At 37.4% G+C, this 23,424-nt stretch overlaps 1 protein-coding gene across 5 annotated transcripts in view; it reads right to left on the bottom strand.

Annotated features, from left to right (window-relative positions):
* Positions 1-23,424, bottom strand: part of cacna1ab (calcium channel, voltage-dependent, P/Q type, alpha 1A subunit, b) — a 277,483-nt gene that overhangs the window by 97,501 nt on the left and 156,558 nt on the right. For 4 of the 5 annotated variants that reach the window (XR_012386850.1, XM_073916060.1, XM_073916061.1 and 1 more), the window contains 17 exons: positions 22,449-22,540; positions 22,223-22,375; positions 21,964-22,142; positions 21,775-21,878; positions 20,208-20,323; positions 20,089-20,124; positions 19,904-19,990; positions 18,718-18,921; positions 16,446-16,558; positions 16,140-16,252; positions 13,689-13,820; positions 13,525-13,597; positions 13,323-13,440; positions 10,593-10,660; positions 10,359-10,465; positions 5,042-5,174; positions 2,253-2,737 (listed from right to left, as the gene is read on the bottom strand). Coding sequence is in view for 4 of the 5 variants with exons in the window: in XM_073916060.1 (XP_073772161.1) it covers positions 2,253-2,737; positions 5,042-5,174; positions 10,359-10,465; positions 10,593-10,660; positions 13,323-13,440; positions 13,525-13,597; positions 13,689-13,820; positions 16,140-16,252; positions 16,446-16,558; positions 18,718-18,921; positions 19,904-19,990; positions 20,089-20,124; positions 20,208-20,323; positions 21,775-21,878; positions 21,964-22,142; positions 22,223-22,375; positions 22,449-22,540 (2,313 nt within the window). In the remaining variant the exon portion in view is untranslated. Of the gene's footprint in view, positions 1-2,252; positions 2,738-5,041; positions 5,175-5,642; positions 5,688-10,358; positions 10,466-10,592; positions 10,661-13,322; positions 13,441-13,524; positions 13,598-13,688; positions 13,821-16,139; positions 16,253-16,445; positions 16,559-18,717; positions 18,922-19,903; positions 19,991-20,088; positions 20,125-20,207; positions 20,324-21,774; positions 21,879-21,963; positions 22,143-22,222; positions 22,376-22,448; positions 22,541-23,424 lie in introns of all 5 variants that reach the window. The other variant, XM_073916059.1, reaches the window with a different exon arrangement.

Here is a 23,424-nt window from a genome sequence, read left to right as displayed (position 1 = left end):
TCATACCGCAATATTAATTTTTTTCCGATATTACCGTAGTCGCATGACTCGGTAAAACTATAGGTCTTCTGAGAAATTTGCTCAGGCGAATGAAGCGAACGGGAGGTAGCGAAAACTACAATTCCCATCAGCCCATGCTTGACCATCATCCCTTGCGGTCTGTTGTCGCTACAGATCCAGTAATGCGGAAATGGAGTGTGCTGCTAGAAGCGGGGATGAAAAAGAGCTGGAAAACTCTAAAGCGGGTGTTGTCGCCGCGCGCGTACTGAATAGCGGTGTTGTCGCGCGAGTTCTTATCAGCTGTGTTGTCGCGCGCGTACTGAATAGCGGTGTTGTCGCGCGAGTTCTTATCAGCTGTGTTGTCGCGCACGTACTGAATAGCGGTGTTGTCAGCACACTGTTCAGATTGATGCAGACATGAGACCTCTATCTCACTCATGGTTTGTCCTCTCAAGTGGGGGAAAGACAATGCACAACGTTACCCACTGCTGTCAACCTGGGCCAAGTCATATCTCTCATATGTCCCAGAAACCTCAGTCCCAAATGAGAGGGTTTTTTTCTGTTGCAGGGGACATTGTAAATACCCAGAGATACCAGCTTTTACCAGATTATATTTATATGATAATTTTCCTTTAAACCCATCTCTATCTAAGTGAGTGAGTGATTAAATGTTGAATGTGATGAGTTTTCAACAATACTAAATTGAAACTTTATTTTTTTACATGGTTTAATATTTTTTTGTTATTAAAATTGAAGTTCCTGTTTCAAAGCTTACAGATAGATGGCTAATTTGTATGTCATTGACACTTTTGGCACTTTTTTGGAGTATTTTCATAAGTTTTGTTTTTTCCTGTAAATGATTCAATAAATACCGTACCGTGACATTCATACCGAGGTATTACCGTACCGTGAAATTCTGATACCGTTACATCCCTAATATATATATATATATATATATATATATATATATATATATATATATATATATATATATATATATATATATATATAATTATGTTCGGAAAGCATTGTCAATGCATCGTGATGCACCAGGATATCGAATTTAACCGAATCGATGGCATGATAATCGTAACCGAACCGAACCGTGTGACCAGTGTAGGTTCACACCCCTATAATTAATACATTAAAAATAATAAAAAAAATAATAAAGTTTTTATGTTAAAATCTGTTTGCCAGTACTGAGTTTTAGCTGGAAGGGCATCCGTTGCGTAAAACATATGCTGGATAAGTTGGCAGTTTATTCCGCTGTGGTGACCCCTGATTAATAAAGGGACTAAGTCGAAAAGAAAATGTATGAATGAATGTTAAAATCTGCGTTAAAATTTAAAATCTCAGGATTTCAGCTACCTTTTTGCAAAACCTTGGTAGATCACCATAATCCCTGGTTATTTTGTGTATACTTTGAATATTATTATTACTTTATGTTTTCTTATTGGTCTTCTTTTTGATCTGCAGTTTATGCCATGATGATGATACTGTGAGGTTGAGCAATGTACTGGTTGTGATATGTGGTTATTGTTCTGTTAGTTTGTTTTGTTAAGCCTTTCACATGTACGATCACACCGGTGTGATTAGAACATAAGAATGCAAACAAATAAAAATCGGAATATTAGATATTTAACATATACAGTGCTCAGCATAATTGAGTACACCCCATTTTAAAAATTAATATTTTTTATCCATTTCTCAGTGAATATAGGCAATGTATTTTGGTGCATTTAAACAAAACATTTTGTTTTCAAATTTATTGAAATTATATTTTAGTCATCAAAGATATTCAACAAAATTTTTCATATTTTTTGCTGAATTTTCCTCTTTTTTTTTAAATGGTGTTTAATATTTTTCTATACATATACATTTGGGTGTACTAGTTTTTGGACAGTTATCGCAAGTTATTTTGTTAGAAAAGCTCCAGATTTGGCTTCAGTATTTACTAATCTAATGTATATGCACAAATATAATTTTGTATAGCTTCCTATTAAAAATATGAATTTAAAAAGATTTGTAAGGGGTTTACTTATATATATGGAGCACTATAATTCTGACGTTAGAAAAATAGAGACAAAAACAATCTATGCATAAATCTTGATGTGCCCCTATGAGAACTTTAAAGAGAAGAGATCTAAATAATATTCACCGTAAAAAAAACTCACAGGGGTGGGGGGTCAGCTGAAGATTTAGAACTTGTACGTGAAAGGGTTAAAATAAAGAAAAAACAAAGCAACACTGACTTCTTATTGCGATGCAGTCGACTCCTCTCCCTTCTCCCGTCTCCATCCCCATGGTTAGCATGTCGATGTCTCCTCTGCCGCTTCTCCTGTCCGTCCTCTGCATCTCCTCCAGCCGTCTCTCCTCTGCTGTGATGATCTCTGTGTTTCCTTCCTCTCTCTCCTCCATCTTCATCCCTCCGCCTGTGCTGGTGGTGTCGGGGTCGCCTGTGCTCACCTGCGCCCTCCACATCACATTCAAAACCGGTCTCGGCCAGCTCTGGGAGGTGCAGAGACTGGCGGCTGGAGTGGTGAGTGTGGTGGTGGTGGTGGTGGTGATGGTGGCTGTGATGGTGATGGGATCTGGACGGGTGTTCTTCGCTTCGCTCCTGGGGGTTTGGGTCATCGGGTCGGGGCTTGTTGGTGTTGTTGTTGCGGTTCTCCTGAGGATTGACAACTAGTGGACGGTCCAAGTGGGTCTTCACGTCAGGCCGGTTGCGGTAATTCATCTGGAGATGCAAAAAAAAGTGATTTGATAAGCAGGGGTGGATTTATTGATTTGGGGGTCTTAAGCAATTACAGCCAAGCGGCCGAACACTCTTAAAATGCATCCTCTGTGCTTTTATTTATCTTCTATTTATTTATATTGGTGTTTTTTCGTTCTCCTTTTCTACGTTTTATCATATTGCAATCTCTGCATTTTAAAGGATTTGTTTCCTTAAAATGAATTCACAACTAAAAATAATAAATAAACTACTTCGTTCTACTGCTCCATGATTCAGGATGAGGGACAAACTTGAGTAGATGTAACAATTACATTACAATTGTATTTGTTAGACCCTCACCATACAAAGCATGATTGAAAGCAATGTTATTTATGGTTTATAGGTATAATTTATACTTCTAGGTACGTATTGGGGGCTCACAGATTTTCTAGGACACTAAGTGGCTGCTTTTACATGTCACTAAAGAGATTCGAGCCAAAAGGTTCAGCACGAGTCTAAGGGTGCTTTCACACCTACAGTTTTGTTTCGGAACCTGTCTTGTTTGCCCAGTTAGCGCGATTCGTTTGACATATGTGAAACCACCAATCGCTCTCGGATTCGCACCAAATCAATCGGTCCGAGATTGCTTGAAGGAGGAGGTCTCCGCTCGATTGAAACGAACTCTGGAGCGGATCAATTGCAGTGAGTAAGTGATCCGATCCGAGCGCGGTTATATCACTGTGTTTTATGGATATGTAATAGGCATACGGCTATATGAAGAGAGAATTATGAGTAGGGCGGGAAGTTTTGCGAGTCTCAGGATGCCCGCAAACGAGTGATGATCTCCCGGTAATCTTGCATCTACCTCCCGCTCCTCAAATAGGCTACGTCGCGCACCCTTTTCACCCCTCCCCCACCTCATCTTTCCTCACTCTTTAGACACATCGCGCGCACCTTGTCAAACACCACCAAACCACCACCTCTCCTGAGAGCTAAGCGGGACTCTGCAAAATAACCCTGACACTCTGACCAATGTGAGGAAAGTTTACTCACACGTGACTTGTTTTAGCTCTTTTGTTCCGATTAGAAACTTTGCAGTGTGAAAGCGAACCACACCAAGAGCAACGAGCAACAATGTAACATTTGTAATCTCTGTTTCAGAACAACTGAATCGATTCACAGGTGTGAAAGCACTCTAACTAGGCTATTCAGGACTACATGTTAAAGTCGGTTTTGATATATTTTATCAGTCAACATATGTCGTGCTTTGTTTGTGGACCTTTGTTAACTTGTTACCATGTACTTGCGTTTACATGTTTCTACATACTCTCACGCTGATATTTTCTGTGAATAGCTCTGGATGACAAAACAATGTTTTATCGCAGTTGATCAAACCATGATTTTTATAGTTGTAGACTCATGTTAACCTGTGCCTTTGGACTCATGTTTACTTGTGTAAACAAAGGTCACACACAAGCTGATATTTTCTGGTGTGTGGTACATTCAGCGTCACTTGCAGTGTGTGGTACATTTCCTTTTCGTAAAGAATCTTTCATTGCATATTTGTTTAGGGACTGGTAAAAGTGTTTCGCGTCTTGTTTATTTTTTCTAAAATGTACATTTGTTTTGTTCTTGGTTTTTCTATGTAATTGTGTCTTATAATAGGTAGAACTGTATTCCAAAATGTACATTTGTCTTGAGCTTCGTAAAAGTGTTTCACACTTTGTAATGTTGTTTTACATTACCTGCCCACTGTAGATTAGTATGCCTTGAAATAAAATAAAACCCCATTCAACTCCATTTACAATTCACCTCAAAAAAAGACAATCAATAGTTATGTATTTTTTTGGGCGAAGTAAGAAATTCTGGTCGGTAACACTCAGGGCTTAATTTGTGCTGGTACACGCCGGATCCGGATCCAGCACCTATAAAATCTGATCCGGCCCCTGATTTTAATGATCCCCCTCCTCAACCACCCTTCTCCCTCATCCGCTGTTCACTTTCACTTTCGTCAGCGACAACCCACTCGCTCTTCACTTTCATCCTTTGTCCGTGACACCCCCGCGTCATCCAACGCCCACACCTCATAATAGTAATAGTAAGGATAATACTCATCATAAAATAACTTATTTTGTAATATTACAGTAAAGCACATCACATTTCAATGTAAGCATACTTTTAATATAACAATTTGACCATTAAATAATAATTATTAAATTTATTGGGGCTCTTTTTTGGTTAACACAGTTACTGTAGTTCATAGTTTTTTGGCACAGTAAAAGTGTTCATCAAAAACATATCATTAAGTATCTATGCTTCATATCTGACCTTCCAGTGATCTTCAGCATCAAGTTCATTATAGAGTGCCTCTCTGCTGGTCATCAGGTTCTGTCTGCGGATCTCACTTGTGCGCTGCTCCCACACTGACTTCGAACCTTTCGAGTTCTTCTGCTGCTCTTTACTACAGAGTGAAGAAATGAGGAGAGACAGAAACACAAGGCTTTTTAACACAGAATGAAGGAAAAGCCTAGGTTTTCCTCCCCTAAAGCACCTATGAGCGATGACCCGGGGTGAAAGGAAATGATAGTGTCCCTTATTCCCCAGCGAGAGGACATGGATGTGGCTCATGAATTGTGAGAAGGGAGTGATGACATACTGAACAACAGCACTGAGCATTGAGGCATGTTCAGTCAGACAGATAGAGAGAGAGAGGAAAGGCAGAGATGGATTGAGACCAAAACAGCGAGACGACTGTGCTTTGCGGTGCTGCTGTGAAAAAGAAGCAGCAAGTGAAACCTCAGCCTCAGTGTTACAACACAAAAAACTGCAGCTACAGCAGCTGGAGACATCCACACAGAATATGAGGATGGCAGAAAGCAAAAAAAAAAAAGGGAAAAGAAAAAAAATGAGTAAGTAAATTAATAAATACCAGTCCAGTAAACTGTCTGTGGCATCGATACGTTCAGATTTTACTCTGAGGAGAGGGGGGTGAAACAAGGAACATAAAAACAACGCTGCCACAACTATCACAGAAAACAGCTGACAAAGTGAACAGGTGGCACACATGGTCCCTATTCAGGTGACTTATGTCACTTTAGGGATAACTTGGATGTGTTTTTGGCAACCTAGGCTTATTGTAGATATGTACCCAGGTCTACATATCTAGGAACCGCTAAATATGTACCCGGAGCTATGTCTGCATGCAGTTTTTGTTTTCACAAATCCACCAGAGGCTGCTGTATACACTTTTTAATGACCTCAAATTTCTCTCGTATGTGCCATTTTTGCGTCCTCTTCTCACGTTAATCCACCAGGGGCCACAATATGCATTTCAGCCAACCAGCATGCTGTCGAACAACTCACTGACCCACCCACCCTCTTTTCTAAACCCAAATGATAGAGTTTTCAAAAGCAATCTAAAAAAGAAAAGCTGTTGCGTCGTCATTTTCGGATTTTACCAAGTTTTATTTATTGCTTTCATTATATATGATTTCTGGAACCCTTTTTTCCCCCAACACAAACCATGTTGTCGTAGTCCACTTCATAGTGCCCCAAGGCCTTCATTTTACAGACGAAATGCAACCAGACGTACATCTGGGTACATTTTTTGCAGTCACCACAAATGTAGACCTGAGTATGTATTCACAATGAGCCTGATTTTTGGCTTTTCAAAACAAGCTTAAAGGGATAGTTCAACTTGCTGTTAGTTTATTCACCCTATCCGACAGTCAGCCATTGGACAGTATTGGGCCACCAGTGAGTGTTTGTCACACTTGTTTGTTTCTTTGGGCTCAAGGCGGAGGGAATTTGCCTGATTCAGCATATAGAATTGGCATCGGTAAAAAAGAGAGCACTGATTGGCTGCTCAGCTACAAACCAGAGTGCTAGAAATAAAAACTAAAGTAACAAAACAAAAAGGCACAAATTAAGAGGGAAGTCATTTGGTCAAATTTCTTAAATATTTGCAATCTATATGGATTATCAGATTATCAAACATACTTGCACAAGCAAATCACTCTGTGGTAATTGAGAAGTACTGCGAAGATGGTGCAAATATGTGCAGCATTAGTTTTGGTTTCCTTTTGTGGAATGACAATACAGATAGTGCCTGTATGGAGAGATGCCTCCTCTCGCCCAGGTGTACAACATACAGTACATTCTCATTTTAGTCAGCGGTCTTTCATTTGCTGTGTTCACACACAGCTGTTTGGTCAAGACAAGACCAGACAGAGATGAAGCGAGGTGACATCACAGTTGGTTTTCATTGCTGATAGATCTTTGATGTCGCTTTATAGCCATTCAAGATGTAGCTGTTTTTTTTTTGTCTTTAGCAGAACATATATATTTTTTAGCTGAAACTGTAGTCCTAGGTGATTCATAAATGCAAAATAACTATTAGCAATTTGAGAGTCAAAAAAGCATCTAGATAAATAACAAATATAATACTTGTGACTTCCTGGGACAATAACATTTGATCTTTTCGAAAAACAAAGCATTATTCACAACAGATTTGTTTCCAAAATCACAAGTAGCCATGTGTATTGATTTGGTTTGCTTGTATATGCTTATTTATACTTTCAAACAAGCCATTCATTTGCATTTTCAAATCACTAAGAACCACAGCTTCAGGTCAAAACCTTTACAAATGTTTTACAAAAGCCAAAAAGTCACCAACATCATGGAGGGCCTGATGGTGAGTAAACTAACAGAGTTGTTTTGTTTTCATCTTGGGTAACCTATCTCTTTCAAATGAAATATATGAAATCATTAACCTGTTTGTCAGGAGATCAGCTTTTCCAAACTTCAGGTTTGTGCCAAGTTACCCCTAAACGTATCCAACTTACCATGTATGTCATGTTATTAACAAATTTAGAAATCCTAACAAAATAGAAATTTTCACTATAAACATGCAACACCATGTCCTAACCTGACATAATAAAGTGATAACAGTAAATTCTCACTGGTTCTCAGTCTTCATTCATTCATTCATTCATTTATTTATTCATTTTTCTTTTCAGCTTAGTCCCTTTATTAATCAGGGGTCACCACAGCAAAAAGAACCACCAACTTATTCAGCATATGTTTTGGGGAGTGGATGCCCTTCCAGCTGCAACCCATTACTGGGAAACATCCACACACTCTCATTCACACACAAACAATGCGGACAATTTAGCTTACCCAATTCACCTATACCACATGTTTTTGGATTTGTGGGGGAAACCGGAGCACCCGGAGGAAACCCACACAAACACAGGGAGAACATGCAAACTCCACACAGAAAAGCCAACTGGCCCAGTACAAGACTCGAACCAGCGACCTTCTTGCTGTTAGGTGATTGTGCTACCCACTGCACCACCGTTCCCGGTTCTCAGTCTTGTCAAATCTAACTGTGTAACATCCTACACAAACCTACATAATGTTTGCCTGCATAATTGCAGTCTAGTCTTCACAAAAAAATTGGCACTTTTCATTTATTCATTTACTTGTCGGCTTAGTCCCTTTATTAATCCGGGGTCGCCACAGCGGAGTGAACTGCCAACTTATCCAGCAAGTTTTACGCAGCTGATGCCCTTCCAGCCGCAACCCATCTCTGGGAAACATCCACACACACACATTTACACACACACTCATACACTACGGACAATTTAGCCTACCCAATTCACCTGTACTGCATGTCTTTCGACTGTGGGGGAAATCGGAGCACCCGGAGGAAACCCACGCGAACGCAGGGAGAACATGCAAACTCCACACAGAAACGCCAACTGAGCCGAGGCTCGAACCAGCGACCCAGCGACCTTCTTGCTGTGAGGCGGCAGCACTACCTACTGTGCCACTGCTTCACCATATTTGCACTTTTGTAAAAATTATTTGTAGATGAGTCCTGGAAAAGTTATGTTTGCATTGGTTTGCATTGCCAACATTGCAATGGCATGTTGCTGTTTTCTGTGACCGATTTGGTGGAACTGATACCATTGTTACATGTTCACATAACTTTTAGGGCTTTTGGTTAAAAACATCTGCAAGTAGTTGACCAATCACAAACTGGGCAAGATCTGACCAATCAGAGTAAAAGAGGTCCTCAGAAGGGAGGGGCTTAGAAAGACTTAATCCTTGAATTAACTTTTTCAGACACAGTCAGAAAAGAGCTGATGCTGCAATATTTATTGCAAGAAAATGTGAGTAAAAGACCCTAAAAATAGCATAATGGAGGAATTCAACATCAAATGTGTTGCTGATATGCTGCATTAAATATGTTCAGGTTATATTACTGCAAACTCACTGCATTATGCTTGGTTAGGTCATAGTGCAAGTGTTAATTATAATATAAACGCACACACTCACAACAAAATAAAAACGTAGTGACCTCTGTTCGAAACTGAATGAAAAATTAAAAAGGGGATTCAAACACAAAAACTCACAACAAATACTGATATCACACAAGCATCTGTTACTCGACTGTAAATTTAAAGGGACAGTTCACGCAAACATTTTAAATTTGTCATTATTTACTCACCTTTTACTCATTTCAAATCGTTCCAAAAATGTTTTTTCTTATTCTGTTGAACACAAAAGGAGATACTTTGAAAGTTTGTAAACCTGTAACCATTGGCTTCCATTGTGTTTGTTTGGGAAGTTAATGGTTACAGGTTTCCAACATTATATTTCTTCTATTGTGTTCAACAGGAAAAAAAAAAACTAACTGCTTTGGAACAGGATGAGTAAATGATGGCAGATTTTTCTTTTTTGGGTGAACTGTCCCTTATTGCATTCAGAGGTATGGCCTATACCAGTGTTTCTCAACCACATTCATAGAGGACCACCAGCTCTGCACATTTTCCATGTCTCTTTTACCAAACACACCTGATTCAGATCATCAGCTCAATAGCAGAGACTGTGAGACTTGTAATGGGCGTGACATACAAAGGAGACATCCAACTCATGCGTTGTTGGTGGTCCTCCAGTAACATGGCTGAGAAACACTTTCTTATACAGTCATATGAACTTTCAAGGCTTTCTTTAAAGTATCTCTATGCATGGAAATAAATCCACATGGGTTTAAAACAACATAACATATAGTCAATCAAGTCACTATTTTCACGTTGAACTGTAATAACATGAAAGAATTACATGCTGTATGATCAGACAGCTTTAAGCAAGTCTGCTGGAAAGTGAATTAGAGTGGATTTGCTCAAAGAAGATGATAAAGTTAAGCTGACAGGCTAAGCTAAACTCAGGCTACGGTACAAGCTCAAATTCATGTGACATAAGACATGGCCTCTTACAGTAAATAACTGGGTAAGTATGTCTGTTTCTGACATTCATGAGTGTATTAAATCTAATTTGCATATATATGCTTATTTATGCTATGCACATGCCCCTGAGTGCCAGAGGTGCCTTGTAAAAACTTCACTCTTTAATCATGAATATTTATGAAAAACTGGGTACTGATTTGTGTACTTCTGAGCTGGCAATTACATTTGGGCAAAAAAATTCTCACAAAAATCCCTTGAATTATGTGACCCATGACATACTGGATATACTTGACTCTTGATTACTTAAGCAACTCCCCTTTAAAAAAGTATAAAGTCTCTATTTAGACAGTTGTGTGTGTGGATATTGATTGTTAGCATGTAGAGTAACTCACGCAGCGATCGAGAGGTTTGCAGCAGACAGCGGGCTCACTTCTGCCACTTCTTTCGCTTTCTGAAGAGCCATCTTTTGTGTTGTGGCCTCTTCTTCCTCTTGCTCATCCTAGAATATAACACAATATACATTAGCAACAGCTTATAATCATTGCTTGGCTAAATGCTAATGCTAAATGCTTTCAAAAAGACATTTACAAGAACGGTGAATCTGAAATACAGAAACTGCATTTAACCTTAGTTAGTTCCTGAGCGTTGGCCAGGTTGTCCACAGCGATAGCCAAGAATACATTCAGTAGTGTGTCTGAGAGGATGGAGTTAAGAAATAGTCATAGAAAAGCAGGGTTTGGGTTTTGTAATGTGCATCTTAGACTTTGTGGTCATAGGCAGTGCTGTATGTATGTGTTTGAAGGTAGCATGTGGCACTGTTGGTTTGAATTCACTATGAACATACAAAATGCAAATGAGAATTTATTATATTGTTAGGTGGACCGCGTATATGTACTATATATTTGAATAATATTGTGCAATATTATTACAATTTGAAGTAACAGGGTTTCTGCAGGTTTCTTCAAATTAAATTTAAGACTTTTAAAGATCCTTTTAGGACCATTATAAATAACATTTTAGACTTTAGATCATGTAAAGCAGGGGTCATCAAACTTGATCCTGGTGGGCCGGTGTTCTGCAGATTTTTAGCTCCAACCCTAATCAAAACACCCAAACAAGCTAATTAAAGTCATACTAGGTATACTTGAAACACCCAGACAGGTGTGTTGAGGCAAGTTGGAGCGAAACCCTGCAGGGACACCAGCCCTCTAGGTCAGAGATTTCTCACCCCTAATGTAAAGATATTTCAACATAACACTTTAAAGACCTGGAAAAGAACTTTTTCCTTGCCATAAAAAAAGATTTTACTCAACATACACACAGGAGCCTGATAGAAATGCTAATTTTAGAGGAAAATTGCAGACAGCATTTAGAGGTTTTTGCATTTAAACTCTTCATATAATGGCTGATTACCTGCATACTATCAAGATATCGGCTGTTTATTAATACCTAAAAAAGAACAAATTCTGCATATTTTTCTGCATCCCTTATCCTACCTAATACCTTAATAACTATTAATAATAATTAATACCCTTAATAACTAATAATAATAATAATCTGCAGATTAGAATTTTAATGAGGCAAAAGTCATACAGTAGTTAATTTTTCATGAATAGTGAGAATAGTACCTTAAAATAAAGCATAACCAAAATTGGAATTTATTCCAGTTTTGGAAATGTTAAGTTGTCAGCAGCCATTAATCTTCAATCTCATATGATCATTTAGATATCATTTTAATATGCTGATTTTATGCTCAAGAAACATTTTTGTTTTGTTTTGTTTTTTTTTTCAGAAAAAAATTGTGACGCTTATTATTACTTAGTATAGAACCGATGGTTTTTCTGTCATTATACAATTTGTTGCAGTCAGTTTGATCAATAAATAGATTATTTTTCTAAAAACATATTATTTAACTATAGCGGACCTAATTTCCCTGCCTCTAGTCTAGTTCTAAATGGAGAGCACAGAGAAAATATGTTGAAATATATTTTTCTTTCTTCTTTTCTTCTTCCTATTTTTTTAATTATTACTTTATTTTTACAGCTGTACTTTTACATATTTGTATTTATATATTTTCTGTATTGCTTTACGGCCTAATTTGTATACTTTGATCTATCATGTTATTTTATTTATCTTATTATTATTATATATTTTTTAAATTTGTGTTTTGTTTCCTGCTGATTGAAACAGTTGATGTCTTGTGATTCTTTGAGTTTAAAGGTGCTGTATGTAAGTTTTTGACTTTTCTAAAGCATAAAAACACCATAATATGTTTGCAGATATTTAAAAAAACAAGCTAAGTGAACATTCATGTTTATCTGAAAAACAATGCTGAAGCCAGATATTCTGCTTTGAAAATGTGCGGTACACATGCTGGAATGCTGTTTTTGTTTTGGTTCTTTTAACCCGCCCAATGCCAGTTTAGCCAATTATATTTCAGCACCCTGAGTTGCCTTGATGGAAAACTAAGTATTTCAGTTATTCATTAAAAAATAATCTCAAAGTAAGAGCTTATGATCGAAAATGCGACCTCCAGTGAACAGTAGCAAACTTTGAAATGAGACGTAGATTCAGAGTTCCACATAAGATTATTATTTAAATACAGGACATTTAAATACAGCCATTCGGAAGCACAGAATATGCACTCACTCATGAAATGGTAAGGTTCATAATCTTATTAATACATATTAAACCTTTTAACATTATTACATGTACAAGCTGAATCACTGATATGTGTTGGTTTTAAGTCTAAAGTTCAATTTCAAACGTTTTTTTTTTTTTTTTTAAAGATCTAAGGTGAACTATCTGCTGCTGCTTTGGGTAGTATGCCAATAAATGTCATGTAAAATGATATTCAAACACACATTGTTAGCATTTAACAGTGAATAAAGCATATGAAGTGTACTTGAGGTAATCATTGTCAGTTTTCTGTTGTTCAGCTGCAAGAAATAGAAGGCGTTGCTAATATATCAATTTGAGGTGTTGGTTAGAACAAAAACTCCTTTAATATGAAATATATTCCTTCTATCGTGTGCCGTTGCTTTTATATTGAACATGATTTATATCGATCGTCAGACTTTTGGTCCTCAATCTGGCATCCTGCGCTTGCATTTGTTTTGATCCAGGAATGTAATACCTATCTTAGCCAGTGGGAGTCAAACTTACATACTGCACCTTTAATACTGTAACTCTCTAACTAATATGCATCAATGAAAGAGTTAAACTAAAAAAATATAATTTGTATATTTGTTAAAAACAATGTACCAGCATTTCTCTACTCTTTGTTTCTTTGTTGACCTGTAGAATGTGAAAAATACAGTAAAAAGACAAATGTTTTTGTACTTTTGTAAGGATACAGTTGCCAAAAAGTGTGAGCACAATGAAAAATACGGAGAAGATCATTCCTTTGTCCACACCACCCTGAGACTTGATGCCGTCATACATCACCACATTCCAATCCTCTCCTGTTAGAATCTGAAAAACAAGCTCATTTAAAACATAACTGTACACAGAAATAAAGTATTTTCTGAAGCCTGTCAGCCAACAGACGGAACCTACCTGAAACACTGTCATAATGGCAGCGGGGAAAGTATCAAAGTTTGTAGGAGGAGTGCCCAGTTCAAAATTAAACCTGGAGACAACAGAGAGAACATCAAGTAAACATAACTTGATTTTTCTTTCTATTAAAGAGAAGCTGATAAAAGGTTTTGATCTATACTGACTGTCCACCAAAGAGCTGCATGCCAAGAAGAGCGAAGACCACGATGAATAGGAAGAGAAGGAACAGTAAACTGATAATGGACTTCATTGAGTTCAGAAGAGACACTACTAAATTGCGCAACGATGCCCAGTATCTGGAAAAGAGGGAAAGCGAAATCTAGTATTAAAAACACAACAATGCTAAATATTGAGCCATTTTACTTTAAAATGTTTATTTGTATAAAGTTATTGATCGGGCTCTCTTTTTGATAAAAATGTTAAACCAATTCAAATGAAAAAAAGAAAAGATGTGTATACGTATTAAATATATGTATATAGATAAAAAAATACATAAAATACACAATTATTTACACACATTTATTTTTATATCCAATTTGCTTTAAATAATTAAAAAAATAATATTTTTACTTATATATATATATATATATATATATATATATATATATATATATATATATATATATATATATATATGATTGGCTTATAGCCTTGCAATATTCTGCCAGTAACAGCACTCGTCCAGCCTCTTCACCCTTCACTCGTGTTTTACTTTGCCCACATACAGCAACAAGCAGAGGACAATCTAGTTTGACAAATATTCCTGCTGTTGAACGATATAATGTACTTTTGAGGCTTTCTTAGTCAAGAATGAGGTTGTTTAGATAATAACTATGCAGTTTTTCTATAAGGATAGTGCCTATTTTTTACATTTTTAAAATTTCTGAGAGACAGCGCGTCGGCGGCCATTAGCTTGCCAGACTGAGCAGACCAAAGATGGTTGACGTTGTCTATCCACAAGATGGCGACAGGACTGCATAATAAGCCCTTGGAGAAGGAAAAATACAGCGTAATTTTAAACTACAGCTGATCAAGTCATTAATATACTGGTAAGTGATATTCCATTGTAGTGTATTGAGTGTGAGATGGGACTCGCATATAAGGAATGTGTGTTGTGTTGGCAGAAAAAAAGAAGAAGTGTTTGCCGTTTTTCCTTATTACAAACACAACAGCAGTCTGGTAGTGAATGCGCTGCTTTTTTAAGTAAGGAGTGTACTGTAATACTGTAAGGAGAAATCTCTGTAGATGAGTGGCATTTCATATCAGGTTCAGCCTTATAATCTTAAAATATGAGCAAAATCACCTGTTTTGTCATCACTTTAGACATTAGACAAGAGAATCATTCAAATACTAGCTCTAAAGTGACCTTGGTGAAGTAGCAACGGTTCCTATCGTTCTGATGTCAGCTGCAGATGTGAATAAATGATGGAAGAAAGTAGTCCCTCTTACAAAAAGATTTTTAGACTCTCCGTGTTTGATTTTCTTTGTCATATACACGCTTACGCCATCGAACTGTTGTATAAACACAATATCACACTCGTAGCAGTGCAATGTGGCTGTATATCGTCACTGGTGGCATACGCCTCCCACCAGTGCTGATATACAGCTACATTGCACTGCTACTCGTGTGATTTGCGCATATGTTCAGTTGAAGTCCGAATTACTAGCCCCCCATTGAATTATTATTATTGTATTTTAATATTTCCCTAATTATATTTAACTGTTTAACAGAGCAAGGAAATTTTCACAGTATGTCTGATAATATTTTTTTTCTGGAAAAAGTGTTATTTGTTTTATTTTGGTGACATTAAAAGCAGTTTGAATTTTTTTTAAAATATTTTAGGGTCAAAATTATTAGGCCTTACAGCTATATTTTTTCGATTGTCTACAGAACAAACCATCATTATAGAATAACTTGTCTAATTACCCTAACCTGCCTAGTTAACCTAATTAACCTAGTTAAGCCTTCAAATGTCACTTTAAGCTGTATAGAAGTGTCTTAAAAGTATCTAGTCAAATATTATTTATTGTCATCATGGCAAAGATAAAAGAAAAATTAGAAATTGGTTACTAGAAAATGATTATTAAAACTATTATGTTTAGAAATGTGCTGAAAAAATTTGTCTTTCCATTAACAGAAATAGGAAAAAAATAATAATCAGGGGGGCTAATAATTGAGGGGGCTACTAATGCTGACTTTATATATATTAGAAATGCATATTATAGAAATATAAAAAAGTCTGAAATTATTCATACCCTTGCTGCTTGATTTCAGCCTTTACTGTATATTTATATGTGAATAAATACAATAGATTTCATATGGCTCTACGTACTGCTTTAAATGACACAGCATTTGGACTAGTGCTTTGGTGCTATCATGATTTATCATATTTAGAATTTAATTAAAAATCCCAGTTGACTTTATAATATGGAAAAGAGCAGAGTGACCATTGTGTATAATCTGTTATTAAACGCCTTGGAGTGATCTGAGGCTGAGAAAACAGTCTTGCATGAACTTAACTGAAAAATCAACAGTGTAATCATGCAACTCTCAGGAGTGCAACAACACAAAAAAAAAAAAAAAACTTTGTGAGGGACGATGTACAACTACGCACTTGGTGACTTTGAAGATCCTAAGCAGTCTTAGAGCTCGTAACACGCTGATTCCAAAGGACGTCCCGGGTTTCACCATGGCCCAAACCACCTCGAATATACTGCCAACGATGACCTGAAACACGCACACAGTCGAATCCCAAAACAAATAAGGAACACACTCTGAGGAGCGACTAACAAGGGCTTAAGTCTGCATCTAATGTAGGTCAGCGGCTTGCGGAGGTTAAAAACAGAGGCAGAGAGGAAAGAGAAAAGCAGTAGGGAGAGAAAGTGAGACTTTAAATGGGCCAAGAGAGAAGGACACTCACGGCACAATCGAAACAGTTGAATGAGGAGTGGAAATAAGGGCGCGTCCCCAGTCCGTACATCTTAATCAGCATCTCTGACATAAAGAGGCCTAGGAAAATGAACTCAGCATAATCTGGAGACAGAGCGAGAGAAATAGGACAAAAAAGAGGGAGAAACAGAAGGAAGGAGTGTGTTTACTGATGGCAAGAATCTTTTATAATTTAGTGACAAGCCATGTCTGGAGTTAATATTCATAGCGATAAATAAATGTAAATGATTAAATAATATAATATGAAACAGTAAATAAAAGGTTAAAGACACACTCAACTTTTTTGGAAATAGGCTCACTTTAAATCCTCTAAAAGTTAAACAGTTTTTGATTCCATTCAACCAGAGTCTGGCGGGAGCATTTCAGATAATTTAGATTATTGAATCGGATTAGACCATTAGCATCTCACACACACACAAAAAGATAATTGTCTCATTTAAAGCTTGATCCTTCTGTAAGTACATTGTGTACTAAGACTCACGAAAAATGAAAAGTGGCTATTTTCTAGGTTGATATGGCCAGGAAATAAACTTTTTGAAGCAACTTCTAATTTTCCATCGGTCTCAGTACATAATGCAATGTAACTACAGTAGAGGAAAGCTTTCTAGATGCCTATTGTCTTTTGGAAGTAGTTTATTTAGTTTGAAAAAGTATCAAGTTGGCCAAAAAATGTTTTAGATCCCTACAGTCAACGATAAAACCACTTTAAAGACAGAAGCAAGCCAGTAAAAAGATTTAAAGTTGATCCCTGTGGTCTGTGGTTGGTAAAAGCATATACTAGCATGATTATAGCATGAATTAGCATGTTGTTAGCATGATTCTAGCACAAACTAAAAAGATTCTAGCATGATTCCAGCATTAATTACCATGTTGTTAACATGATTCCAATATGAATTTGCATTTTGTTAGCATGTTTCTATCATACATTAGCATGATTCTAGCATGAATTAGCATGTTGTTAGCATGATTCCAGTATGAATTGGCATGTTGTTTGCATGATTCTAGTACAAATTTGCATGTTATTAGCAAGATTCCAATATGAACTACCATTTTGTTAACATGATTCTAGTACAAATTAACATGTCATTAGCATGATACTAACATGAATTACCATGTTGTTAATATGCTTCTAGCATGAAATAGCATGTTGTAAGCATGATTTTAGAATGAAATACCATTTTATTAGCATGTTTCTAACATGATTTAGCATGTTGTTATCCTGTTTCTAGCATTAAATAGCATGTTGTTAGCATGATTCTAGCATGAATTAGCATGTTGTTAGCATATTTCTAGTAGCATGTAACTAACATGATTTCAGCATGTTTTTAACATAATTTTAGCATGAATCAGCTTGTTTCAAGTATGAATTAGCATGGTGTTAGTATGCTAGGATGTTAAAACTATTAGCATGTGTTAAAACAGCTAGTCACAGTCTATGGGACAGTTGCTAGGATGCTGAGATTGGTTGCGAAGGTGTGGCTAGTAAATTTAAAGGTCGTCAGTGATTGGCTAGTCACTAGACTGTGTTGAATGAGGCCAGACTTTAGTCTGTGGGACAGTCTGATGCAGAGTTATGAGCTCACAAACGCGGATCCAATGTTGAGTCAATGACAGTCTTTTACAATGGAAGTCTATGGGACAGTTGCTAGGGTGCTAAAATTGATTGCTAGGGAGTGGCTAGTAAGTCTAAAAATCATCAGTGGTTGGATGCTGGCTAGACTCAGTTAAATGAGGCCATTATTAAGTCTGTACAAAGTTTGACCCAAGTGTGGTCCAATGAGATGAGTCAACAGGAATTTTCCGGGTCGTTTATCAGAAATCTGAAAGTTAGATCAGTTGGAAAAGTTAAAAGCAACCCAAATCAGACCAGTATGAAGCTATGATGAAAGTTTGAAGGATATAGCTTAAAAGGCTTAGAAGGAAATAGACTTTAAAAATTGTTTCAGAAGAAGAAGATGAAGCCTCTTTCCAAAGATAAGATAATTATTGAAACATTTTCTTCAAATTTTCCTTAATCTTGTTCTTGCTGGTGTAAATTTTTCCACAAAATACTATTAATTTGCAACCATGGTCTTAAGTTCTACAGTTGACTTCTGATGTAGATATTATGACCCCTGCGAGTCCTGACACTGACACATTTCATCAGAACAGCAGTGTTTCATGTGTTTTATGCTGATTCCATCTGTATGACATTTTTGAACATGCAAGTAAAAACAAACAACTCAGTAAGAATCAGAACTTACAGAGGAAGTCTGACAGTAGCTCAGGCTGATCGTAGTGTACTACAGCCACACACAGTGTGTTGAGTGCAACCAGGCTAATGACGGTCCAGTAAAACGCCTGAGTCTTTACCATCTTTCGAATAAGGAAGCGAAGACGTCGCTCTTTCTTGCTAAATGGGGTTTCATCACCCTTCCCGCTCATGCTTCCACGAGCAAAAGGTGAGCCTGAGAATAAATAGCATAACATTGTGAGGCACCATTCAAATCTCCTACCCTAGCATTAACACTATATGATATTATATATACAGCTGAAGTCACAATGATTAGCCCTCCTGTGAAGTGTATTTTCTTTTTCAAATATTTCCTAAATTATGTTTAACAGAGCAAGGAAGTTTTTACAGTATGTCTGATAATATTTTTTCTTCTGAAGAAAGTCTTAATTGTTTTATTTCGGATACAACAAAAGCAGTTTTTTATTTTTTTAAAACCATTTTAAAGTCAATAATATTAGCTGCCTTAAGCTACTTTTTTTCTCGATTGTCAATGACTTACCCAATTAACCTAAAACCCTGCTCACGCTGTGAGATTTCAACCATGATTTTGTCATTCGAGACAAATTTGGGAAATCTTAAAAGATTCCTGAAATCCTAGGCTAAAATCTGTGCTCGTTGATCGTTGGTTTGACATGTTCACAGACAGCTGCTTAATGCCCGTTTCGATCAGTTTTCCTCCAATGAAGTTCTGGCAGTGTCAGAAGATTTCAGTGTAAGATTTCAGAATAATTTGTCTGAAAATTATTCAGACAAATAATTTTAGGTCAGTGCAGCTGATGTTTTCAAAAGTTGAGTGAACAAAAAAAAGCGAAAGGAAATACGGATTATGTTTTTTGTTGTTGTACTGACTTAAATAGTTTTACAGTGTGCCTTATTAAGCTAGTTAAGCCTTTAAATGTCACTTTAAGCTGAATACTAGTCTCTCTAAAAATATCAAGTAAAATAATATGTACTTTCGTTGTAGAAAAGATAAAAAAAAAATGAGTTATTAGAAATAAGACATTAAAACTATTATGTGAAAAATCTTTCCATTAGACAGAAATTGGGGATAGAAATGGCTAACAATTCAGGAGGGCTAATAATTCTGACTTCAGCTGTATATAAGCTATTAATATGCGTTTCAAAAACAGAGAAACATATTAAGTAATTCCCACCAACTGAATCTCCCATGTGGTCCACTCCCTCTTGTGGATTTAACAGGTCAGCTTTATTTTTCTTTAATGTGGGTCTTCGTCGAGATCCTGTGCACAAAGCAAATTTAGCATTTACTGCATTTCAGACGTAATATGTTTCAATTTGGTGGCTTTATTTAGCATGCAAAAAACATTAATATTCTCACCGGTGTCATTGTCATCCTCTGCGAGTATGACCTCTTCTGGAAAAAGAAACAGAGTTGGATTCTGCACATACTTCAGGTTATGTATTTATGTCCGTCCCATATTAGTTTAAAGCACAGACCTGCTTTGCAGATCCACTCCAGGTAACCGTTGAGCTCTCTCTCGATCTGCTGCTGCCGTTTGAGCTTGAGGAACTCACTCCTGTTCTCTACACGCTCTCTTTCTTTGGCAAACTCACTGAGAGAAACAGACAGCTGCTAGTTAGCACTTTGTTAAGATGGTGTGTGTATGGATGGATCGATAGAACAACAGACAGAAGAAAAACATAATAGAATTGAAGGATATGCAGATATAGAAAGGGAACTAGAATAATACTAGTTATGCAGACAATATATACACTAACCGGCCACTTTATTAGGTACACCTATCCAACTGCTTGTTAACAAAAAATTCTAATCAGCCACTCACAAGACTGCAACTCATTGCATTTAGGCATGTAGACATGATCAAGACGATTTGTTGCAGTTCAAACTGAGCATCAGAATAGGGAAAAAAGGTGATTTAAGTGACTTTGAAAGAGGTATGGTTGTTGGTACCAGACGGTCTTATCTGAGTATTTCAGAAACTGCTAATCTACTGGGATTTTCATGCACAACCATCTCTAAGGTTTGCAGAGAATGGCCTGAAAAAGAGAAAATATGCAAAGAGCAGCAGTTCTGTGTGCACAAATGCCTTGATGATGCCAGAGGTCAAAAGAGAATGGCCAGGCTTTAGCTGATAGAAAAGCAGTAAGTCAAACAACCACTTGTTACAGCCAAGGTATGCAGATGAGCATCTCTGAACGCACAACATGTGCAACCTTGAGGTAGATGGGCTACAGCAGCAGAGGACCAAACCGGGTGCCAGTCCAGTCAGTTAAGAACAAAAAACTGAGGCTACAAATCGCACAGGCTCACCAAAATAGAAGACTGGAAAAACGTTGCCTGGTCTGATGATTCTCGATTTCTCCTGCAACATTCGTATGGTAGGATCAGAATTTGCCATCACCAACATGAGAGTCTAGATCCATTCTGCCTTGTATCAACAGTTCAGGCTGGTGATGTAATGGTGTGGGGGATATTTTCTTGGCACACTTTGAGCCCAATAGTACCAATTGAGCCTTGTGTCAATGCCACAGCCTACCAGAGTGTTGTTCCTGACCATGTCCATTCCTTTATGACCCCAGTGTACGCATCTTCTGATGGTTACTTCCAGCAGAACAACGCGCCATGTCATAAAGCGTGAATCATCTCAGACTGGTTTCATGAACATGATTATGAGTTCACTGTACTTAAATGGCCTCCAAAGTCACCATATCTTAATCCAATAGATCACCTTTGGGATGTGGTGGAACACTTTCCCATCAAGATTCCCATCATGTATGTGCAGCCGACAAATCTGCAGCAACTGCGTTATGCTATCATGTCAATATGGAAGATAGCTTCATCTTTGAATATTTCCAGTACCTTGTAGAATCTATGCCATGAAGAATTAAGGCAGTTCTGAAGGCAAAAGAGGTCCAACCTAGTACTAGTAAGGTGTACCTAATAAAGTGGCCACTGAGTGTATAATATTTTTTTCCTTTCATTTGTATAATTATTAATATTTATTTGTTGGCAGCTGGAAACAGATAAACAGATAGATCTTACCCTGAGAGAACACCCAACACCAGATTAAGCATGAAGAAGGATCCAATAATGATGAGCGGAACATAGTACATCCAGTTCCAGGCACTCCCTAAGGCATCATTGCTCTGTGATACGCACACATTTACCAAACATTATTACCTTAAACCTAAAAAGATGAATATGTGTTAAACTATTGCCTTTAAGTCTTACATAATAAAGCATATCAGTCCAGCCCTCCATTGTGATGCACTGGAATACAGTGAGCACAGCAAAAAGTACATTGTCGAACTGTGTGATCCCATAGTTGGGCCCAAGCCAGTAGCCCTGGCATTGCGTATTGTTTGCATCACATGTCCGAGCTCCACATGGCCGTTCATCATACATCTCACCTGGTCAACATAAAGTTTCATGGTTAGGTAAAACTACTACAACATGTTTTTTTTGTCTTCTCTCTTTGAGAAAAGCTCACCAGTGATGGTGTTGAAGCAGGTGGTGTGGAATTTGCCCATGTAGAACTCCAGGCCAATAATGGCAAACATAAGAATGGCCACGAATAAAAGCACACCAATTTGCAGCAGTGGAATCATGGCCTTCATGATGGACTTCAGCACCACCTGCAGGCCTGGAGAGTAATGGTATTAATGCATGTTGGGGGAAAAAAGACAGAAAAAAACTGACACAGATGGAAAACTTACTAGGAATTCCTGACACCAGTTTTAGCGGCCGTAACACTCTGACTGCTCGCAGCGTCCGCAGGTCTAATTCTGACCCCACGGAGGACAGGATACTGGAGGACAGAAGAACAAGCCAGGAAATAGTTATTTTTGCAATCATGCATCATTCATTTTTGAGGAAAAATGAGAAAACATGTCATGTGTCAAAGAAACACACTATCAGGAGAAGAGGTCAGTTGAAGGTAAATAATTGATCACACACTGCTGGGTTCTCGCATCACACACTGTTCAAATTGTCTGATCTTTAAATGTGAGTGAATGTGTGTGCATGAGTGGTTGTTCATCCAAGGCTAACTAAAGCTGATGCATTAATTAGCTAAGTTTACATCCATCCATCCATCTATCTATCTATCTATCTATCTATCTATCTATCTATCTATCTATCTATCTATCTATCTATCTATCTATCTATCTATCTATCTATCTATCTATCTATCTATCTATCTATCTATCTATCTATCTATCTATCTATCTATCTATCTATCTATCTATCTATCTGTCTGTCTGTCTGTCTGTCTGTCTGTCTGTCTGTCTATCGTCTGTCTGTCTGTCTGTCTGTCTGTCTATCGTCTGTCTGTCTGTCTGTCTGTCTGTCTGTCTATCTATCGTCTGTCTGTCTGTCTGTCTGTCTATAATAAATAGCATACTCTGTGCATATAAAATGTTAAAAAAAAACATAACAATTAAATCTAAACAGTAAATCTGAGTTAAAGCTGTGTAATTTAGTGGGCAGCTCTTTTCTCCTGCTCTGTTTCCATCACTTTTTGGCTCCCATCTACTGCTGCCTGCACATGTAGCGATGCCAATGCTGCTAAGAGCTCATTCATTAGCGGTTATGATATAGCGCTCCAGCCACCAGCTCAGTCAATAGGCCTTTAACTGCTCTGCCATCACATGCAGCAAACACCTACGTAAGCTAAAAGAACAGCGAAAGAAT

This window comes from Danio rerio, chromosome 11, assembly GCF_049306965.1.
Source record: "Danio rerio strain Tuebingen ecotype United States chromosome 11, GRCz12tu, whole genome shotgun sequence".
In the NCBI taxonomy this organism is placed as follows: Eukaryota; Metazoa; Chordata; class Actinopteri; order Cypriniformes; family Danionidae; genus Danio; species Danio rerio.
Note: the sequence above shows the minus strand (reverse complement) of the source record. Positions and strands in the feature narration are given on the sequence as shown.